The 23,790-nt window shown below is 37.0% G+C and overlaps 1 protein-coding gene across 6 annotated transcripts in view; it reads right to left on the reverse strand.

The window, feature by feature from the left end:
- Positions 1–23,790, reverse strand: part of LOC150086802 (IQ motif and SEC7 domain-containing protein 1-like) — an 829,530-nt gene that overhangs the window by 94,465 nt on the left and 711,275 nt on the right. For all 6 annotated transcript variants that reach the window (XM_090372763.1, XM_090372760.1, XM_090372762.1 and 3 more), the window contains 2 exons: positions 19,174–19,377; positions 6,138–6,355 (listed from right to left, as the gene is read on the reverse strand). In XM_090372763.1, coding sequence (XP_090228889.1) covers positions 6,138–6,355; positions 19,174–19,377 — 422 coding nt within the window. The remainder of the gene's footprint in view (positions 1–6,137; positions 6,356–19,173; positions 19,378–23,790) is intronic.

Here is a 23,790-nt window from a genome sequence, read left to right on the forward strand (position 1 = left end):
AATACAAGTCTGGAAGTTTCATTTTAAGAAATTATGTGGATCTGTTGGAATGGGTGAAGATAAGATTAGTTTATTTATTTTTTTTTTATTTTGGTTGGTTTTTAGGAGCATTAGCAACTAAGGCCATATTGCTCCGGGATATGCGGTGGTCATTCCTTGACCTTTCCGCATCCTCCGTATTTGGTGGTGACGGGCTCGAACCCTGGTCTAATCAAGAAGCGTGTGCTGCGCACTGCTGCTCCTTCCCACCTGGCTGCGGAGGTGCCTAACGATTAGTCAAGGAGACAAAAGGGTACTCTTACCAAGAAAGACTTCAGTTCTGCAAATTGCTGGATATGGAAATTAGCCAGTTTCCATATTCAACTTTGAGCAGAGCTGATTGAACATTTAAGGCTTTAAACTGATTGAGTAAACTAAATGTTAAGGTATCCTTACTGTTGCTTGGATGACACATTTAAGGAGATACAAATTTAAACTTGAAAAGGATTATGTAGGACAGACGTGCAAAATTGACTGCTGAAGCAAACTTCTATCTGGTGCTGTGTAAGATTACTGTTTGAATCAATTTTAAGGAGTAGACAAATTATAGAAGAGGATGGACAGATGAGGCAGGCAGATGGGCTGGTTTTTTATGGTTAATGTATAGGCCTCCGTAGCCAAGTGGTCAGGAGCAGGAGTGCAGTAGCACACGCTCTTTGAGTAGACCAGGGTTCAAGCCCCTGACTGCTGAATACGGTCGATCTGCCAACCTGTACTGGACCAGCGTGGCAGATTATGGTCCATTTCTTTCAGCATGAATTGTCGAGGAGGCTTCAATCCTGCAGTGGGTTGATAATGGCTGTACTTTACCTTTTTTATATGCTGCATCATTTGCCACTTCTGATTCTAATATTAGCAGTTAATGTATAATCATGCTGTTTAATTTCAATAAAATAAGACCTATGGAATGGAATTTGTTCCTATAAATATGTTTGTAAGTTCTCAAAGTTCAAACCATTGCCTGTTATTGTACCAGTGACTTTGTTCTGTATCTTGTATTGTGTGACCATACAATTCACAAGCAAGAACATTGTGCGTCGGATAGTGCACAGTGCTCTCTCTTTGTTCTGAAGTTGATCCAGTGATAGTCTGCTTCTGTGACTGGCTTTAATTTTCCTCCCAAAGTTTTTAAGCATATAATCAATATATCATTTGAGCAGTCAAGTTGCACATGCTTTACAAATTTTGGGTTGTCCACAATCTATGATGGTATTGTTTCTTCAATAATAAAGTTGATTATTTTTTGCTTCTCAGCTTCCTTTCTTGAATCCCATTTATCAAGATGTTGGCCTTCCATTGTTTCTGCTTCTACAGCTTCTACATCTAAATTAACAATAGAACAGTTCTGAAATGTAATATAAATCAGAAGATTGGCATGTGATTTCAATTTTTCAATTTTGTTTTGCACAATACCTGTGTCATGGTAACATTATTTGCATTTTCATAAAGAAAATGCAAATAGTTCATTTTTTTCTAAACCCAGAATTCTCTTTGGGGTTCCTGTTACTAATGATAACAAGTTTATAGTAATTGGGGATGAAATAGAATTTGAAAAAAAAAAAAAATAATAATAATAAATAAAAGAAGCATTTTACATTAATGTGTGGCTTTAAACAAAAACAAGGGGAATTATAGAACATGTTTTTCAACAATAAATTTAGTAGGGACTAATTTCCACATGTGGACCCGAGAAGGCTCTACACATGGAAATCTCCTGCTCATAAAACAAGAAATCAGATTGATTATATCCTTATGCAGCAAAGGTGGCATTCCAGTGTAATCGCAGCAAAAACACTTCATGGAGCAGATTGTGGCAGTGATCATCAGCTACTGCACATCGTTCTCAAGCTGAAGCTGAAAAAGACCATGAATAAGGTTTCCCCTAGACGATTGGATACAGAAAATATTCCAAACGATTATATGCTTGAAACAGGCAATCGTTTTCAAGCTCTATTAGAACTAGATGACGATATGCTGCCTGAGGAAATGTGGGAAAATACAGAAAGCATTATTAAGGATTCAGCAAATAGACACATTAGAGAAAAGGTCAAAGATCCGGGAGCCTTGGATTACAGAAGCCACTTTTAAATTTACTGAACGGAGAGGAACTGCAAAAGCCCAGGGTGTACAAGGAAATGAAGAGTATTAGGAACAAATAAAGTCATCAAGTGCATAAGCCAGGAAAAACAGGATCATATCAATTGAAAACCACAACAAACAAAACAACACTAAAAAGATGTATGGTGTAATTAAATCCTTAAGAAAAAAGTTCCGACAGAATTTAATGTAATTAAGGACTCCTAGGGGAAAATTTTAATGGAGGAGAACACAATCAAAGGAAAGTGGAAAGAATACTGTGAGCAGCTTTTCTGAGCACCTGCTGGCACTAATGATCTGCCACCCCCTTTTAAAGAGTGTGATCATGAATCAGTACCACTGAAGGAAGAAATTGAAAAAGCCATCAGAGAACTAATGTGTGGCAAGTTACCTGGAATTGATGAAATCCCAGCGGAATTGATTAAAGCTGCAGGTGTGAAGGGCACCGATTTTTTTCATAAAATGATTCTAAAAATTTGAGGAATGAGACAGTGGCCATCAGATTGGAAGAAATCAATTTTCATCTCCTTACCAAAAAAAAATCTGAAAATTTGCTCAAATTACAGGACTATTAACCTAATTTCTCATAGTTAGCAAGATTCTTCTTAAAATCATATTAAACAGAATCTCAAGAAAACTTGAAGAAGAAATGCCAGAAGAGCAAGCAGGTTTCAGAAGGGGTAGAGGAACCAGAGATCAGATCTTAAGTCTACGACTGATTATTGAAAAATGCAAAGAATTCAATGTTCCAGTCATTTTATGTTTTATAGATTATACAAAAGCATTTGATTGTGTTCAACATGGGAAACGATGACTATTATGGGTTTTCCAATCCACATAATTCAAGGAACAGGAAGGAACTGTAAGAATGAACATGGGAAACACAAACTTTTTCACAATAGGTAACAGCATCAGGCAGGGCTGTATTTTGTTACCTCACCTTTTTAATCTTTATGCCAAAGATATCATGTGTGAAGCTTTGGAAAATTTAGAGACTGGCATCAAAATTGGAGGACTGAAGATAAACAACCTTCATTAAGCAGATGATACTGTGCTAATTTGTAATTCTAAGAATCATCTTAAAGAAACTCTGAGAAGAGTATGTGAAGCAAGTAAGAAAAAAAGGATTGTTTCTGAATGTGTACAAAACTAAAATTATGGTGATCGGTGATAATCTCAGTTCCAGTAAAGTGAAGGTTAATGGGCAAGATATCAAAGAAGTTGATGAATTTGATTACTTAGGGTCAAGAATAAATAAAAATGGTGACTGCTCAAATGACGTAAAGAGACGATAGGCAATTGCTAAAACGTTGGTCGCTGATCTGATAAAATTATGGAGAGATCACGATCTGCCCCTAAAGACGAAACTGAGAATCATTGATTCGTTAATTTTTCCAGTTGCCACTTATTGATGTGAAGGATGGAATCTGAAAAGAGTTGACAGGAAGAAAATCGATGCATTTGAAATGTGGTGTTACAGGGGAATACTGCGTATTTCTTACTTGGATCGAAGAACAAATGAGTGGGTTTTGAATAAAATTGGCAGGCCTAAAATTCTTCTTAATAGCATCAACAAAAGATAACTCAAGTTTTCTGGTCATATAGTAAGAAGGGAAACTTTCTGTTGAAGAATATAATGGAAGGAAAAACCGAGGGGAGGAGGTGCAGAGGAAGACCTGCAACTAGGTGGTGGAACGATGGGATCAGTGAGCTTCTGGGCATGACACTTTGCAGTGCTGCTCGTATAGCACATGATCGTTGCAGTTGGAGGAATTTGTTGGTGGCCATAACAGCTCCTCAGGGAGCTATGTGACTGGAAGAAGAAGAGGAACTAATGGAGCATGGTGAGAGAGAAGAGTTGGGAATGCCTTTTACAACGTGAGGTCAGTAATTTTAAATCCTTGTTCTGACTCATTATGCATGTGAACAAGGCATGATAAAGAGTTATTTTAAAGAAAAGTGATGCTCATTTATTAAAATTATTTATCGTGGTGTATAAAGTGTTTAAATAGTTTATTTCTTGATGCAATTTTTTTAATCCAAATAAATGCTTTTAGGGACAATCAGCTCTACCATGAAGGCTTATTGGATTTCTAAGTGATCCTTACATGTAACACATGAAGCCTAAACTGTTGCTTTAAACCATGTGGGCTGAAAAAATGAGAGAGATGCATGCATACTCAACATACTCAACATTGATGCATACTCAACTGAGGCTACAAGAGCGGCTTCATTCCAGAATCTAGGTTTTTATTTTCCAATATTGATCTAACTGTGCTACAATGTTTGAAAATGGCAGCTAGCTGATACTTCAGATAGGAGGTCTTTGTGTTACCATACTAAATCTAATGGATTTGATTTCTTTTGAAAATGTAGTATTTAGCCATGTTTCATAATTTATGCTACAAGATCTATGGCAATCATTTCTCTGAGATTACAGCATATTAAAGTTTTACTTTCTAGTGATTATTACAACCTAAGCTACGGATACTTGTTGTGCACAAAGTGGTAGGGTTTTGGAGTTCTATATGAATGTTTGTATCTGTTATAGCATCTATAGAGAGACCTTGGATATATATGTATCATCATTTCTAGCTAATGTGTCCACACTTACACACAGGATGCACTTAGAGATACACAGCTAATGTTTATACAAAAAAAAAAAAAAAAAAAGTGATAAATGCACTTTAGAGATAGGGGTAGAAGCATTCCAACTGATTACTTGTAAACTAACTCAAGAGTAAAACAGGACATCCACAAACCTTTACTAAAACATTATTGGGTGAACAGGGTACATGATACAAACCTAAAACTACTTACAGGTGAAAGAAGATATCAATAAGTTTCTATTCACCAACTAGAAAATATATAAACTGCAGTAGATAGCAGCATAATCACAAAACTATAATTATGGCAGAATTTACCAACCCCAAGGTGGCACAATGCACTCTGTTTCAGTAAGATGTAGCCTACTGAAATGTTGATTTAATCTTCATCACTTATTTTACTATCCCTTCATACTGGTGAGTATGCGATTTGCTCATATATTGTGCTTTTCTCAAGCTTATATCCTACTAGGTGAAAATAGTTATACAGTTGCCTACGAAAGGTTTTTAGTGTACACTGCCAACAGACAAAATCTCAATCCACTGAAGAACATATTGGTGCAAAATAGACACCTTCAAACCAAGGAACTGTTCTTTTCTATATATGCAGAGGTATAAATCACTGAGATGTGTTCAGATTATGAAAATGTATTCTATATTCTGTATGATAAATACTACTAAACCTGAACTTTTATGGTGAATAAAGGATGGTTATAGACTGTTGAAATTTTTTTGCTATTTATTTTACATATTATACTTTAATATGCATTGCATCGCACATATGGTCATATCATACTATGCAACTAAACCTGTTATATTGAAATTCTCTTTTAAGCTTTTCTTGAGGAAAGCCTTGATTGTTTGTTGTACTATCATCACAAACAAAAGAACATTTTAATAAGCATGACAACAGCATTATGGATTTCTGTGCAAGCTTTTTCCAATTATTTGGCTTGTGCAGCCATAAATAATTAAAACACTAATTATTAAAGGCTAGACCTTTGTCGTAGCCTAGTTGGCAAGACATCACCATCTACTATTCATTTGAAGAGGTCTGGATTCGATCACCATCGACAACCAGAGGAATTTCTAAAGCACTCCTCATTCAAGGCTGCAGTTAACTGATTTTGGGCAGAGAATGTAATATTTTCCCCTGTGAACTATTCCAGGTTTGTCAGAACATGCAACTCAGCCCACGAACACTCACTTCTACAGATATAATACATTTTATGGCTATGGGCACATGCTTAGGGGTAATTAAAATCTTCTCTCCAATGTTAAGGTCTTAAGAAGGGATGGGCAAATGAGGGGAGTGGCCAAAGCCGATTAAGCTTGCTTTCTTACATTATTTTGCCACTATTAACACTAAATTCAAACATATTCAAAATTACTTACTCTAAAACTGCCATATTGAAGGAATTTTGCAGATTTCCTAGGTATTCCCCAACCATCTGTTTGCTCAAACCCTTCCGTGATATAAGGAAACGTGCAACAGCTTGAGGGGAAGCTTCAAGAAAACCACGATTTATAAGGTAACGAATTCCACGATCTGGCTTTTTATTAAAGAGATTTAGACCAACTCGATATTGTCTCTTCCTCTGGACTTCTGAAATCTGAATAAGAAAGTTAATAATAAAATAAATCAAACACAAATAACAAAACTAAATTTACCATTATCAACTTAAAATTTTTTAATAGCAACAGATTATGAGAAGAGATACTGTAAAAAGTTACTATTTTATAATAATATTTAAAAATCTATTGACGTGATTATATTTCCATGCATTATTTTCTATTATGATTATGTTCTTTATACACTACTGTGGGTTTATTTGCAAACCATTCTACATAGGTCGGAAAACAAAGGTTTACTCTTTTATAATTTATATTTGTCACTATAACCCTTGTGGTGTGAGAAATGATCTTTTTAATCAAAAGTCCCATTCCTAAAAATAATGCACATTTTCTCCTGCACTCAAATATGAACACCACATAAATATTTCCATTTCTTTCAACAGAAATGCCACATAGTTCCATAACGTTTTCTGTGAAGCTAGCGTGACATGATTCAGTTTACAATGTAAAGACCAAGCAGGCAAGCAATCCTTGCCTGCTTGGTCTTTATTGTAGGAATCCAATGATTTGCAACCGGGTATTATTTTGGCTATCTATGATGTCAGCAGATAGTTATTATAACCAAGCACACAATCAAATGCGAAATTTAATGAAAAAATTAAAAACTCAATGTAAAATTTTAATTAAAACTATTTTGTGTGAAATGTTTATTTTCCCTGTAAATTAAAGCAAAGAAGCTTTTCATATAAAAAAAAAAAGAGTAAAATGTTAAAAATTTTCTAGTGCACTTTCACATTTTCTCTCCTGCAATTGATTATTAAATCATATTTGTATTTTAGAAACTTGAGTAAAAAACATAAGTTAACTAAATGTATGCAGTACATTACTTAACTGTAGTTGCATTTCAGGCATGTTTCAATTTTATTTGAATTAAATTAACTTAATTTTTCAATTTTCTGTGACTGATAGAAGTGAGAAGTAAATATCTAATTAATTTGTTACTTTGCAAATATCTAGTTAATATATTTATTAGATAATTACCCAGTAATTTTCTAATAAATATAAAGGTAATTATTTTCACTTTACTGTATGTATATACATACATACATAATGCATATTTACTCAATTTTTGTAATTACTTATCTTCTTTTGGATTATTTTTAATAAAAATTGAAGTACAACACTTATTTCACATATCTTCTGTGATTTAATGAAATAAGCAAATACCAACACTTACCTAAAAATGTAATATGCAGAATGTAACATTTTTGTAATGAGTTATTTCCTCTTGGAATTAAATAAAAATTGACATACAACCCACATTTCGTGGAACTTCTGTAATTCGATAAAATATGCCGCAGTAATATCTATTGCATGTATATATTATAACATTACATAATGTTTAGTATGGTAGAGCATCAGTTATCCAGAATAATTGATGTTAGACCTCTTCCGGATAATCAAACCAGAAAATTTTCCAGATAATTTTTCTGGTAAGATTAAATAAATTTAATTAATTTAATAAATTTAATTTAATAAATCCATTAAATAAATTTAATCTTACCTTATGATTAAATTAAATAATTAAGATTAATTATATTTTAAAAAAATATAAGCCAATCTCAGAAAACAGAAACATCCATCCAGGAATTTTTATGATTTTTATACAAAACAGGAAAATTAGAAATATTTTTAAATGCTCTCGGTTTTTTCGACTTACTGATAATGGGCAGGGACAATGTTGTTGTTATTTGGTTTTTAGGAGCATTAGCAACTAAGGCCATATTGCTCCGGGAATATGCGGTGGTCATTCCCTGACCTTTCCGCATCCTCCGTATTTGGTGGTCACAGGCTCGAACCCTGGTCTAATGAAGAAGCGTGTGTTACGCACTGCTGCTCCTGCCAGGTGGGCAGGAGCAGGAGCAGCAGTGCGTAACACACTTGAGCAGTGCTCAAGCAGGGACAATCTATGCGTCCCAATGACATCTGCACACACAGCAATTGTAACTCGCTCTTTTCTCATCTTAAAACTTGACGCAAGCATTTCTCTTTTGGTGGCTAGGGTTTTTCTCGGTGATGCTTTCCATAATAAGCCCATCTCATCAACATTGTAAACGTTTTCTTTTTCGTAACTTGCTTAACTGAAGCGAACTTACTTTTAAAGGACACAGCTGCTGATTCGTCTTCAGAAAGTTTCTCACCTTGAATGTCTAGTTCACGTATACTGTGTCAAAATTTAAAATTTTTCAGCCAACCTGTGCTTGCCTTAAAATCTTCATTATCTCTTAATTTTTGATTAAAATCCAATGCTTTTTCACACATCAGGCCAGACACTCATTCATTCACCTAAACTTCACTTCTGAAGAAAAAAAAAAAAAAAAAATATATATATATATATGAAGTGCACTCTCTAAAGCGGCATTTTCAGGTTTCAACAATCGTCTTTTTTCTGCTAGATCCTTCTTAACTATCCATAATCGATACAAATTCTGTAATAGCATTGGAATTTTTCTTGATGTCGTAAATTGTTGAAGTTCCCACATTAAACTCTTTGGAGAGATTTCCTAAATTTTCACCTTTTCTAATTCTATTAATAATTTACATTTCTTATTGCAATGTTAAAACTAAGCGTTTTCTTTTTTTCACATTTACTGTTAAAAACTGAGAAAAATAATAAATCACACACAGTTTCAGGCCGATATTATTATGCTAATATCGTAACTAATAACACCCCTTACTGATTTCGTCCAACTTCAAAAAAATCAGGAGATTGCACAATTTCCTGAAATTATCAGGAGAATTGAACCTTTCAGGAGACTCTTCCCTGGGATATAGAACTTTCATCCCAAAACTGATCATATGCTTTGAGCTCACGTGACGCTACAATTCCGAATTTTTCATCTCATTCAGGCAATCCACATACTACAATGAGTTCTCATGATGGTACAAACTCTTCGTCTGAAGAGCCATATGACTCGAGCTCCTTCTCCCAAACTAGAGGTAAACCTAGGAGGAGAAAGAAGACCAAGAGGAGGTCCAGGGTTAAGCCTCTTCCATCCTCTCCCAATCCCTCGCCTGGCAATGGAACCAGCAGATCCTCTGCTCCTCAACCTGATGTGAGCATCTCTTCTGAACTGGACTTCACCATCTCCACTCTTGTAGCAGCTTCCATCTTGGAGTCCCTTTCTCATGCTCCAAAGGCACCAATCATTGCCTCCCAACCATTGCAACTTACACCTGCTTGGCAGTACAAGCCAGTCCCTTCTTCCAAATTGACCCACTTGGCCTCCCAAGAGCAACATGAGATCTCTGAAGGAATTGCTCCCCTGAACAGATCCAGAGCACAAGTATCCCAAGAAGTCATGGCCTCTCCTGCCCCCCCCCCCATTTCTGGGGTTTCAGTGGTGACCTCTACTGTTCCATCTCTGCCAACAGCACCAGCTAATATTATCACCAAGCCAACTCTGCCCTCAGCCCTTAATAAATCTGTTGCAACTGGGCTCCCTGCCTCCAATAGACTTGCTGTCCCAAATACCACCCCTGTCACCAATGATGCTTCACAGGCAACCCTGAATCAGGTTGTCTCTGTACTGCACAAAAACCTGGCTTCTTATTTGAATAACGATAGTAACTGATTCACCAGGTAGGCAGGAAACTACATCTAGGAACTCTAGGATAGACTTGAAACAATTACCACTGCACTCTTCATCGACAACGAAAAACTTAAAGCCGTCAATGAGGAACTCCACCTGAAGATAAATCTCTTGGAAAAAGTGGTGAACACATTCTCCAGGATCACTTCCCAACCCATAGAAGCTCAATAACAGTGCTCAAGCATAGGAACTGAAGGCCCTGCACCGCAGACCTATGCCAATGTTTTGGGAAAAGACCTTTCCCCTACCAGTAATCAAGGAACAACAATGGAGCCAGCATGTCCTACTGCTCAGAGCCACAGATGAGTCTGATTTCAAAACCAGTGGTGATGTTAAGGAGCTCGTACAAAATACATTCAGGAGTGACTTCAAAACAGTCAAAGTAAAAGCACTGAGACCCAGCAGAAACCGAAGACTGCTATTGGAAACCACTTCCAAGAAAGACCTAGAAAATATTTCAGCAGCCACCAGACTCCAAACTGCTGGGATCTCTTCAAGCCTATCAAAACTTACCAACTCATCTATCCTCATCTATGATATCCCAAGTAAACTCACTACTGAGGAACTGGCTGAGGAGCTGTATTACAAAAACCTGATGGACTTGGGACACACGCTGGAAGAAGTTAGCACTAACATTACCTGTAGGTTTTCTATGGGGACAACTTCTGGGACAACTATGCACCGGGTAATCAGCTAAGTGCCTACACTCTTCAAGAGCATAATGTCTCTTCCGAGGCTATTTATCGGATGCAGCTCGCATAAATTCTGGTCATACATCCTTGCAATGCTCTCACAAGTTCCTAACTTATGGCCACTGTGGACATGTGCAGGCTGTGTCCAAGCAAGGAGGACCCACCCTGCCTGCAGCAATTGCAAAAGGTGGGGAGAGTTTACAACCACTCAGTAAAGGATACAGCATGCCCAGAATATCAGAGAACATTAGAAATGGCAAGATTAAGGACCGCTAATGAGTAACACTTGTCTAACTCAGCTCCCCCCCCAAGACTGCTTCGGCAGTTAGTACTCAGCAATCCAACCAAACTTGAACTCGCCCACTCAAAATAATGCAAATAAATGGGCATCGCTTGAGCGCCATTGCTGATGAAATTCGGAAGGCGGAAGACAACGCAGTGGACGTCATCTGTGTCCAGGAGCCATTTGTGGCCAAAGCACATGCTGGAAACAGCCACAAGATCATGGGATACTCACTACAAACAAGGCTGATCCAGCCTACCAAAGAGCACCCAAAGACTTGTACTGTTATACTCAATCGAGAGCTCGACACCCTGGTAATCCATGGACTTTGTACAGTTTGCAACATGCATCCAACTCACCACAAAAAATATTCATTCTACCTTATCTCACTGTACTGTCCACCCTCAAGAGATATTGCAGAGCTGTTGAACTACCTGGAGCATGCATTGGATTTCTTAGGCAACAAGAGCATCATAATTACGGCTGATATCAATGCAAAGTCCATTTACTGGCATTCTCCCACTCCTGATCTGAGAGGGCTTCTAAATGAGGACCTTATCCTCTCTAGAAATCTAACAGTACATAATCAACCCAACCAACTGACCACATACTCTAGCAGCATGGATCAATCAAACGTAGATGTAACACTCACAACCAATGATCTATGCACCTGGGTAAGCAACTCAGACTGGACCATGAGTGACCATAGGGTCATACTCTTCCACCTAACATGACGACTAACCAATCGTCTATTGAATTGAGGGAGTTTGTAAGATTCTCTATCAAATCCATTGATTGGAAAGCCTTTGATGAAACCATGCAGCTGGACTTCCCAGAACCGAACCTCGCAAAACTTCAATGTCTAATGCCAATTCAACTCACTGAACTCATACAGAACTCTTTGACAAAAGCAGCCTACCGCTCAACCAGTAAGAAAAAACTGCATAATAAACTGTGCTCTTGGTGGAACAGGGAACTTGCCAATCTTAGAAGACAAACACATCAAGCTAGAAGACAGTATCAGACCCATTGAGATTGGCCTGCTGAAGATGTGGCTCAATTCTACAATGACTACATCCACAAAAAGAATACCTATACAACAGCTATTGCCACAAGGAAGAGAGAAACCTGGAATACCTTTGTCAAAGAGTCTGGTAATGCAAACCCCTGGAGACTTCTGTACAAAATCATAATGGAAAAGACCTACATTGAAACATACACAGATCAGTTAGGACTAACTACCAGGAAACAGCAAATTGGACAGACTACACAAATGTTATTCTTGACAGGTTCTTCCCTAATGACAACCCTTCTGAAGATGATCCTGACCATACAGCAATCAGGAAGAGGAATACAAAATATCTCCTGCAAAACAATTCAGAACCGTTTAATTTACAGGAGCTGGAATCAGTCCTCAAAAGAATCAACACGAATAAATGCCCAGGTATTAACTGTATTGAGTATGTTTTCATAATGCGCTTCTGGAGGCTTAAACCAGAACACCTACTCCTACTTTACAACAAGTGTTTCTCTTTCTTGTGCTTCCCCAATGACTGGAAGGTGGCATTGATTAAACTCATACCCAAGCCCAATAAACTGCTTACTGACCAGAAGTCATTCAGGCCTATTGCGCTCTTAGCTAAGCTAATCTGGGCAAAATACTAGAATGCCTAATGGCCTTAAGGATCACCAATCTCTTCACTAACAAAGATTTCCACAGTATGGCTTCGCTCCAGGAAGGTCTTGTGAGGAGGCACGATCTTGTCTTCCACCTAGAAATGTCTTAGTCTAAATACAAATTAATGATCTTAATTAACTTCGAGGGTGCCTTTGATAATCTATGGTGGGAGAGCACCCTGAATCACCTCCAGGCAGCTGATGTTCCCTCAACTTGTACAAACTGTTCAGATCCTATTTCTCCAACAGAACAAGAATAGTAAAGTCAAGACATCAACAAGTGCAGCGGTCCATTGACTGAGGATGTCCCCAAAGTTCTGTCCTGTGGCCCCTGACATGGAATATGGTCTTACAAGACTGGCTAAGTAATACCTTTTACAACACAAAAATCATAACCTTTGCTGACAATTTAACCATCATAGTCTCAGGAAGGTCTCGATCTGCAATAGAAACAAATGCCCAATGGATAATTAATCATCTCATGACCTGGGCTAGAACCAACAAACTATAAATCAAACAGGATCATATTCAACACTAAAACTAGGTATCAGGCGGCCCCCTCAGGTCAAGATGAACAGTGTCCAACTTCCCCTAGCACTACAAACTTAGGAGTAGTAACTGACCACAAGCTGTCTTTCCTGCCGCAAATGGCCACTAAAGTTAAGAGGTTCACTGCAGCCATTGTTAGAGTATCCAGAAGTGACTGGGCCTCTCTAAAAGAACACTCCTGGTATACTATAAAGCGGTTTTTCTACTTATTGTATCATATGCTGCAGGAGCATGGTTTCACTGAACAGTCCTGGTAAGAATGAGAAATAAACTCCATACCATCCAGAGAAACATGATTCTTGCCACCCACAGGATCTGTCGCACTGTATCCATGACTGCCATCCAGGTAATTGCAGGGACACTTCCCCTAGATCTTTTCATTATCTACCGAGGGCTCTTTTAGACTCAAGAAAAGAATCCCCACTTCCATTATGGATATGCAGATCTCCCTTGAGGAAGATATAACTAAATAAAAAATTCGGTGTTTCAATGAGCTCATCAAAGAGTGGCAACCACCAGATGGGACATGGCGAACCTCGGGACTGTGACTAAAAGATGTAACATCCTCCCAGATGTAACATTTACAATGACTAAAGTAGTGGGAAGATGGTTCCCACTAAGCCTTGAAACGTCTTTCCTGGTAAAGGGGCATGGCTCCCTTAATGAGAAGCTATTTCAGCTTGGACTCTCAAACACAGATCGATGCGGATGTGGGGAAAAAGAGAACTGGTTCCATACAATCTTCAACTGCACTCAATATGAAGAGCAGCAAGCACAACTGCAAAACTATTGTGACAAACATTGACCCTAGCCATATTGAACAACTTATTACGATGACTAACAACCTAAGGGCCTTCCAAAGATTTGCTAAGGAAGTTTTCACCAGACGCAGACACCTAAACCCGACTAGAACTAATGACCACCAACCTAGGACATGAGCTGACTGCAAAATGATAAATGTCCTATCATAGATTTTTTTTTTTTTTTTTGCTCTCTCTCTCCCCCCCCCGCATTCTGCTCTGGGTCTAGTTCCTGGATCCGGAGTAGCAATAGGACTCCCTTGCTACTCTTTTCCTGTGTGGGATGAAAAACAGCTCATGTCCTAGGTTGGTGGTCATTAGTTCTAGTCGGGTTTAGGTGTCTGCGTCTGGTGAAAACTTCCTTAGCAAATCTTTGGAAGGCCCTTAGGTTATTATTTATTTATTTTTATCCCTATCTACCTGTTGCTGGCACCTGATCAATGCTCTCTTCCTTTCCACAATTGGGATTTAAAGTTTTTTTTTTTTTTTCCCCCAGTTCTCGTGTTCTGCCCTGGCCTGGGGCTCCCCAAATTAGGCTAGAAACCTCTCACCCACTCTCGTTTTTTTTCCCCTAACAATTTATCCTGGACTGGGACTCCCTTGGCCAGGAGGTCCCCTCTTCTTTCGTCCTTCCCCTTACTCTAGTTTTCTTTTCCTCCCTGGGAAACTCATTCCCCAGGGAGGGGGGGTGAGCAGATAGTAGGGAAGGCCTTGCCTTCCTGCAGCTAGGGACGAGTACCTGGAGACGGAAGCCTAGGTGATCACTACTTCCAGGTAGTCAAAAGGACAATACTCAACGCTACACTACACTACAGAACACACACACAAGCTCACAGACAAAATTTTTCTGTCCTATCACTGTCTTCCATGCGGGATGAAAAATTTTTCTGTCCTATCACTGTCTCCCATGCGGGATGAAAAACTTTTTTTTTTTTTTTTTTCCTCTCTGCTTCCTTTTTGCCTATCCCAATTCGACCAGCACAGAACCCTCCGTCCTGTGCGGAATGATTTTATTTATTTTTTTTTTTATTACACAACATACACTGGCCTTACCTTCACAGAGTCTGTAAAAACTGAACAGAGCAACAAGGCAGAGATGAACTTCTGTTCTAGGAGCCACCCATACAAAAATACAAATATTCTTACACAATCTGGAGCTAAACTAATCTAAAATTCACTCATGGTTTCTGAGAAAACACAGTAGTCTCTATGATATTTTTCTAAAGCACACTTCTGAAGGTCGCATAAAATTCTAGAGGTCACAACCAAAAAACAAAAAACAATTTGCAGTTATCGGTTTATTGGGTTTTTTGTTTGTACAATCTGTTATAAACAGGTAGTAAACTTGATCTTTCGCTTATTATAATAAAAATTCAATTTGCAAATGTGATCACTATAACCGGCACTTACTGTACTACCGCTAACTTAATAATAATAACAATAAAAAAAAAAAAGATCAGCCTTTCAAATTATTGTGGATAACCGATGTTCTACTGTATTGGTATTTGCAACATGGCACAGGAATCAAAACTTATGTAGAGCTAAAAAAGAAAAACCAAAAAAAACCCCACTTCATTTCTCCTTTCTTGCCAAAATTCAAACTACCCATTTCTACAACACTAGGTAGAAGTTCATTTCAACAATTGTTTACTCTCTGGCTAAATGCAAATTCCCATACATTTATTTTGCAAATGAAAATTTCCATACATTTGTTCATTCTTTTTCAATTTATGTTCTCCTTTTATGTGTTAACCGGGAAAGAGCAAAGTTTCTGTAACCCTCTTAAAGCCTTATACAATTAGGTCACAACACAGATGTCTATTTTCCAGAAATTACAGAGCTCAGTTTTGGTAAGAATATTTCACTGTTATAAAGAACTCCAGAAGTAGGGGCCATAAATTCAAATTACGGGAGGAGAGATTTAGACTAGATTATAGGAAGTTTTTTTTTTTTTTTTTCAGCGAGTTGTTAATTATGGGAATACTTCCTTTGCAGGAAGTAGAGGCTGACAGTTTGAAGAAATTCGAAGGTCATCTGGATAGTTAACTATATGAGGAGGAAGCGCATAATTTGTATTTTCTTATCTGCTTCTTTTTTTTTTTTTTTTTTTTTTTTTTTTGCTGGTACAGCTGTGGATTCTTTGCACTATATGGCTAATACTAAGATCCTTCCATGTTCCCAACTAATCTTGTTGCTCTTCTCTGCACCCTTTCCAATAGATCTATATCCAATTAAAAATGAGGTTTCCAAATCTGTATGTAGTATTACAGGTGTGGTCAAACCAGTGCCTTATACAATGGGATAATCACCTTTTTATCCCTTCTAGCAAGGTTCCTATATATCATTGACAAAAGCCCCATGAACTGTTTTAGCAGCTTTCAATGCAGAGAGAATTTCATGTCATATTATACAATTATCCTTGGGTCTGTTTCCTTATCAACCAGAATAATACGCTATATGAATAGCAACTTGAGTTTGGTGCTATTCATATGGCATATTATTCTGGGATTACAGTTACTCAAATGCCACCTTGCATTTATCAACTTTAAACCTTAGTTGTCACTTTCCACAATCTACTTAGTTTATCTAGATATTCTTGAAGTAGCATACCTGTTGTGCTCACCTTTGTATTATCAGCAAATTTAGCTATGAAATTTGAAATACGTCAATATCGTTAATAAATATTAAAAATAGTAAGGGGCCCCAACGCTGACCCCACTCATCATAATAATCCATGAGGAGAAGTGCCAATTTATAACCACTCTAATCTTCTATAACTTAACCATCCCTTTATCCACAGTTTGTTCCTGATGATATACTGCTCCAATTTATACAATTGTACATGTGGTACACTATCAAAGGCTTTACCAAAATCTAAGTATATTTTTTCGAAATTATTCTTTGTATCCAGTTCATTTGTGATGACCTCATAGTAGACTGGCCAGACATTATTCACATTGCAACTGCCTTATCATTCCACACCTATTTAGATGATCCTGTACTACTTATTTAATTATTGATTCCATTATTTTCTCTAGTACAGAGGTCAAACTCACAGGTCTGTAGTTACCTTCTTCATCCTTGAAACTACCTTTGTGAATAGGAGATATATTTGTCTGACTGCAGTCTGTTGGGACTTCTGAATCTTTGGATGCTCTCACGGTGCCTAAAGGTTTAACTACTTATTTTACAGCTTATTTTTGATACAAGTGGATAGATTTCATCAGCCCCGTGTGCTTTGTTCATTTTAGCAGTTTCTCTTCCACCTTCCTTTCCATTATTATAAAATCATTTAACTCCCAATCTGTATTAGAACTTCTGTTAATCCTGTCCTAACAACTTCATGTGTGACCAAACCAAAATATTTATTCAGTTTATAAGCAATATGCACAGGATCATCAATAGTTATGCCATTTATATCCAGTTGCCAATGCAATTTAACCCTTTCCTTCTATTGTTAAAATATGCACAGCTTTCCTTGCTACTTTTCTTTGCATCCATATCCAAAAACTCCTCGTTATCTGCCTTAGCTTACTATGTGTATTTAGTAAGTAGATAACAAAAAAATGAACCCTTCAAAAATGCACCATTTTCACATGCACAGTGCTTAAAACAAGAGTTTTTGTTTTCTACAGACCTGCTATTTTGCCCATTCATCCCATCTGATTTTCTCCAGTTTTTAAGGGAAAAGTCACATGTCAGAATGTGAGCATGCCATATTTCTGATATTCCTATAATGTCCGCATTTGATGACTTAATTAATACCTCAGATTAGTTAAATTTATTTACTATACTCCAAGTATTGGTGCACAAGCAAGTAAATGTGTGCCTGTTTTTGCTTTTAGTAACCCTAACACAGCTCATGTTTTTTCTGTCCCAGGACCATCATGCCTTGTAATATCCTGCACTTTGCTTTTCAGGCCATTGTATGTTCTAATATAAGCAGCACAAGAATCAATTTCACCTCTATTTGTTGTATGCCATTAAACTATTAATATGTGTTAGATATTAGTTTACTATTAGTTTCTGACTCACCTAATCTGTTTAGATAGATCAGTAAATTTTCTCACACCACTTCTATTTAAGGGTATCCCACACCTGTAAAAAGAGTCTCTCCTGTTAACAAGCACAGACCATCCTTAGAAAAATTCTACTTCATGAAATTTGTACAATCTCTCTATGGCTGAATTGATTAACAAGGCTCTCATTATATATTTCTTTCTATCATATCTGGACAAAATTACAGACACGTTCAATGTTCAAATTTAATCTTAGTTTGTGACTTTTTCTCAACATTTCCTTATATCTGTTAAGGAAACCCCAAGATCTTCTATTCTTAATATCATCAATGCTAACGTGTAAATATTATCTCTGTTGTTCTTAGAAGACTGTAGAATGGTCTTATGGTTATGATCACTGACCTTTTTTTGTCCTGGCAGGCATACAGTAGCCATATTCCACCTATCCTTTTCATATGATATATTTCCTTGTTTTCCTGACAGAGTCATTGATATTAACTACTTCCTATGAGACCAGTGTTTTCTGCCATTGGGGGCGATTTCTGCTACATGAGTGTAAACTCAAAAATTGAGCTGGGTAGCTGATGATGGGTCCCTTGTTTTAATTCCTTTGAGAGCATGTCCTGCTCTTCAAACTATTTTTTCCTACCAGTACGCTGAATATGAACTTAGTCTTCTCATATGCTTTGCATCAAAAGCACATAAAACTGTCCCCCTTTGGTTGTATTATGTTCTGCTACAGATTGCTCGGCAAATATGCAACAAGTAGCATACATTATAAAACCCTGATTCATAGGAGAATTGCCATTGGTAGCCTTTCCTCAGACCAGAACATTCCCACTATTTTGAGCTCTTTGACATTCTGTTCTAGTTCAAAACAAGATTTTAGCTTAAATGTAAAATATCTCATTAAACTAAGAGATAAAATGAATAGATAAAAAAAAAATCAAAAAAGATTAAGACAGATTAAACTAAACCTAATTACACTAATAAATCTCATGATTATATGACAGTAGGACATACTTCACTATAAAATAATATTATGTATTATGTTATACAGTTATGTAAAAAAATCATATTCATATTTTTTATAGTTCATAGAATGCTATAAACACTGCTAATACTAATTATACTCTCATGGAATTATTTTATTTTTATTACTGATTTTATACTTAACACTTACTTTATAAATTGGTGAGGCAGATAACAACATATCATGTGTTCTCATTCCTGCATCAGAATAATTATGCCCAGAAAGAGAGTGTATCATATCAGATGCTGGAAGTGATGTAGAGTAACCCGTAGCATCTAGACTATCTTCACTGTTTTCTGAGATGTTACTCAACCTTTTATCTTCACCACTAGAATGAACTTGTTCTTCAAGGACCTAGCATAAGTAATTCATATTTGAAAATTTTTGAAAAATCTATATTATATATAAAAAAACTTTTAATATAATTGCATTTTAAAAATTTTAATACGTATAACGTATTTATACAGAAACTTTCTCAATAATGGTTTGTGTTATATGTCTGAAATTTCAGAACAAGATTAGGGATAATATACACTCTAGGATGACAATTACAGCTTTGGCCACTACGGGTGCTATTTCTGCCCAATATTACATCATATTTGATCAATGTTAGAATTACTCTGTTCATAATGAAAGTACCTTTCACCTGGTGAGAAAACCTTGTGCCCCATGTGGATTCCATTGGTATCCAGGATGTACTGCTTAAAAGCAGCCATGCAGTCAATATACCTTTGTACACTATATTGGTTGCTTTACACATGACAGCATCCTTGAGTTCTGAGATGTTACAAACGTGATTTCAGATAGTTTCAAAGTCAGAAATCTGATGGTAAGGCAGATAATATATGTGCTCTCATTACAAATCTGTATATACGGATATATACAGATTTATAATTTTTAAAAATTTTTATATATTGTCTTTGTCCTGTAAAATTTGACTGAGTGTATAGGATTCAGTCAAATGGTTAAAAGTGCTAAAACATAAAAGGCGAGTATTTAAAAAATGCAGAAATTGGGGATGTAGAGTATAAAAAAAAAAAAAAAATGTGAGGAAATGATTATCTTAAATGCTTTTATAGGAAATCTCTTGCTTTCTGAAATGAACATGGGAAACAGTAATAAAGAGTGAATTGAGTGAATAAGTGAATTGAGTGAATAAGTGATAAGTGAACACAGTGAATAAGTGATTTTAGTTTTTATAGTGCATGAGTAACCTAATGCACTATGTCCAATACTTAAATATATCAAAAAAAAGCAGTAACCTACAAATAGGTTACTATATTGAAATGTACAAAGAGTTAAAAACAAATAAACTGGGGTAAAAACAGGTAAATAAACAGAAGTACACACAATGACTATTAAAAAGAATTTATATATGGGTATACACATTAGAGGCCTCCGTATCTGAGTGGTCAGGAGTGGGAGTGCAATAGCACATGCTCTTTGAGTAGACCGGGGTTCAAGCCCCTGACTGCTGAATACAGTCAATCTGCCAACCCGCATTGGACCAGCGTGGCAGATTATGGTCCATTTCCCTCAGCGTGAATTGTTGAGGAGGCTTCCATCCTGCAGTGGGTTGATAATAGCTGCACTTTATTTTTATATACACATTTATAATTTTTTAAAATTTTGAATATATTGTCTTTGTCATTTAAAATTTTACTGAGTGTATACGATTCAGTTCAGATGGTTAAAAGCACTGAAAACATAAAAGGAGTGCATTTAAAAAAATGCAGAAATTTGATAAGAATATGTTTGACGGTTAAAATGTCACAATACTCGCACACAGGAGAGTCATCAGTCCTCAGCAGAAATGTGTCTGATGACTGTGTTCTATGTGGGACTGAACTAGAACAACTTCCTCTTTATGGTTACTGCACAGACTAGACTGCCAATGTTCAATTATAGGCTTAATCTCGTATAACTTGTTTTCAGCCTGCACGAGTGTTACCATTTGGAAACTCTTTCACGTTACCTGCTTGTAGTCTGTAAAGGGAACTAACAGGCAATAATTATAAAGGATCACTGCTGATTGGCTGCAGTGTTTTGTCAAATCATTCCCTAAGATCCCAGTGTAGTTGAGGATCCAGCAGAAACAAATATCAAATTCAGAAAGGAAGTGTAGCCTCTGCTTTACCTGGGACAGGACTGGATGAGGATTATAACTTATTGATGACAAAGCCTGCAATGAACCAAAAGAATCAGTATATATAATACATTCCTGTGGTGGTGGGTTTTTATGTGATCCAAGGCTAGTTCAATTGCATGCAGCTTTACAGTTATATGCTGTACCCCCTATGCTGATGATTTTCACTAATCTGCAGTGAAAATCATCAACGCAGAGAGCACAGTTCACAGCTATATGCTGTGCCCTCTATGCTGATCATTTTCACTGATCTGCAGTGAAAATCATCAATGCAGAGAGCACAGTTCACAGTTAGAGGAAGTTTTTCTGTGATGGAATTCACTTTGATGGCAAAAAGTGTAACACTTAAAAACTGATCCCTGGGGTACTTCCTCCTCTTAGCAGAAGGGCTGAGAGAAGGTAGATCCTACAAAAAGTCAAGTGTCTGCCAAAGGAACAATGGGATAAAACATTTTTAATAAAAGCTGGGAGACGACTTTTAAGCCCAATGCTAAAAAGTTATTGTAAAATTCCAAATCTCCAAGTTGTGTCGTACTCTTTTTCCACTGAATAACACAAGACACCGTGTGTTTTCATTTTAAGAAAGCACATTGGATGGATGTTTCCAACCTAATTAAATGGTCCAATGGTTCATTTGGAAGCCATACTGCACTCTGAGGAGTGAAGCCATTTGCCACAAAATACCATACAAGGCAGGCAGTGACCATTCTCTATAGGATTTTGCACAGACAGCTAGTAGTGATAGGACAATAGTTTGTTGAGACTTTGGGATCTCATCCTGGCTTAGGAAAGGCAAGCATGATTGCCTTATGCCAGGAATCTGAAACTGCTCTTCTAGAAAGATTCTATTATACAGAAAGAGAAGGTCCATAGATTTTGCTGACAGATGTTTAATCAGTTCTTAATGGATCAGTACTTGGTAAGGGTCAGAGCTGTTTTTAACTCTTTTGTAGCAAAAGGCCCATTATAAGAATGAAAATCTTTAGATTTGAAGTTAATTGGCTGCTTTACATTTTTGTCTTTAAGGACCGGGAACTCTGGGAAGTAAGGAGATATTGAAGAGATAGTAGAAAAAGTCTCCCCAGGAGCATTGGCTATTATAGTTGAGTATGCAATAACATATCCATTATATTCTAGGACCGATGAAGGGTGCAATGAATATTTTCCCTTAATTTTTAGATTTTGTACCAGACAGCCTTAGTGCTAGCCAAATGGGTAATAGTGAATGTAAAGCAGAGCCATGATTCCTTTTGATTCTGATGGCAAATATAGCATGCTTTGGCATGTGCACATTTAAAGGCTGAATATGGTAGAATATTTTCAAAATATCCCCCAAGCTTTGTTTTGAGACTTTTTTTTTTTTTTTTTTTTGCTGCTGTGCATTTCTGCATTCCATCAAGGTTTGAGAAATGGTAGAAACCAGGCAATATTTTTGGAAATTTAACTGCAGCTGCAAGGGCAATGTTTTCTGTGATGGATGCCACTGCATCACTGATAGGCTCACAACTGTAGTGATCTTAAACTCTGCCAAATGTTGAAAGACATTCCAGTCAGTCTGATCAATCTTCCACTGTAGCAACCTAAAAGGTATACAGTCTCTTACTAAGTAGGGTGGTTATCACAGGGAAGTGATCAGTTCTGTATAGATTCTCCTCCACCTCCAAAATGAGTTAAGGAAGAGCAGAGGCATATATAGAAAAATCAGCAGCAGAGAACATATGGATAGTCATACGGAAAAAGGTTAGTTCCCACATTTAGAAGGGAGAGGTCATTATTAGTGAGCATATGCTCTATGACACGTTGCCTTCCATTAATGTCAGCACTACTCCACATAACACCCTGCACAATGAGATCTTGAAAGTCTGCCTGGGAGATGTCAGTATCAGGTGGCAAAGAAATCAGACTGTTAACAAAAACCCCGTACCATAAGGCCCACAAGGATAGAAACTCCTCAAAGGACATAATACTATCATATTCCATATGATAGTATTATGAAAATACTATCATATGTAATTTCTGGCACTTAAAGAACCTCAGGGATTTGGTCTATATGGATGAATTATGCAGTTTAGATAGTCAGCTTTGACCAAATTAGAAGATGGTGAATTAAAAGTAATGATTAGGTTTCTAAAATTAGTTTCTATTAAAGTAAGGATTAGGTACTATATTCCCATCCCTTTTTACACATATTCAACTTGCAGCTGTCATTCCTTGGCTTTTTAATTCTGAACAGATGATTTCCTTCTCAGATACTTTGAGCAGATCCCACTCTGAGATTACACCTCAGGATGAGTTCATTGTCTTGTGGGATGTTACTACAATTAGTATTTCCTTAACAGACGTTCAGAAGAACTGTTGTCAGTGCCTATTACTTCTAGTCTCAACAAGAATGATGCCAGAAGAAAGCCATTTGACCAATTTAGGCATACCTATTAGCCCTCCCAAACCTTTTTGGTTGAAGAATGGCAATATTTTTCCTAAGAGCTTTTCACTGGTAAAGTATAGAATCAGGTACCAAGGCATTAGACCTGATTTATCTTCGGTTCTGGATCTTTTTTGCTGAAGTAACATTTTCTGAGTCGGCTGTATAATTTTCTGGTAGGGACCTTGTTGAGGTCCCA

This window comes from Mastigoproctus giganteus, chromosome 4 (genome assembly GCF_048544385.1).
Source record: "Mastigoproctus giganteus isolate SK-2022 chromosome 4, ASM4854438v1, whole genome shotgun sequence".
Taxonomy (NCBI): Eukaryota; Metazoa; Arthropoda; class Arachnida; order Uropygi; family Thelyphonidae; genus Mastigoproctus; species Mastigoproctus giganteus.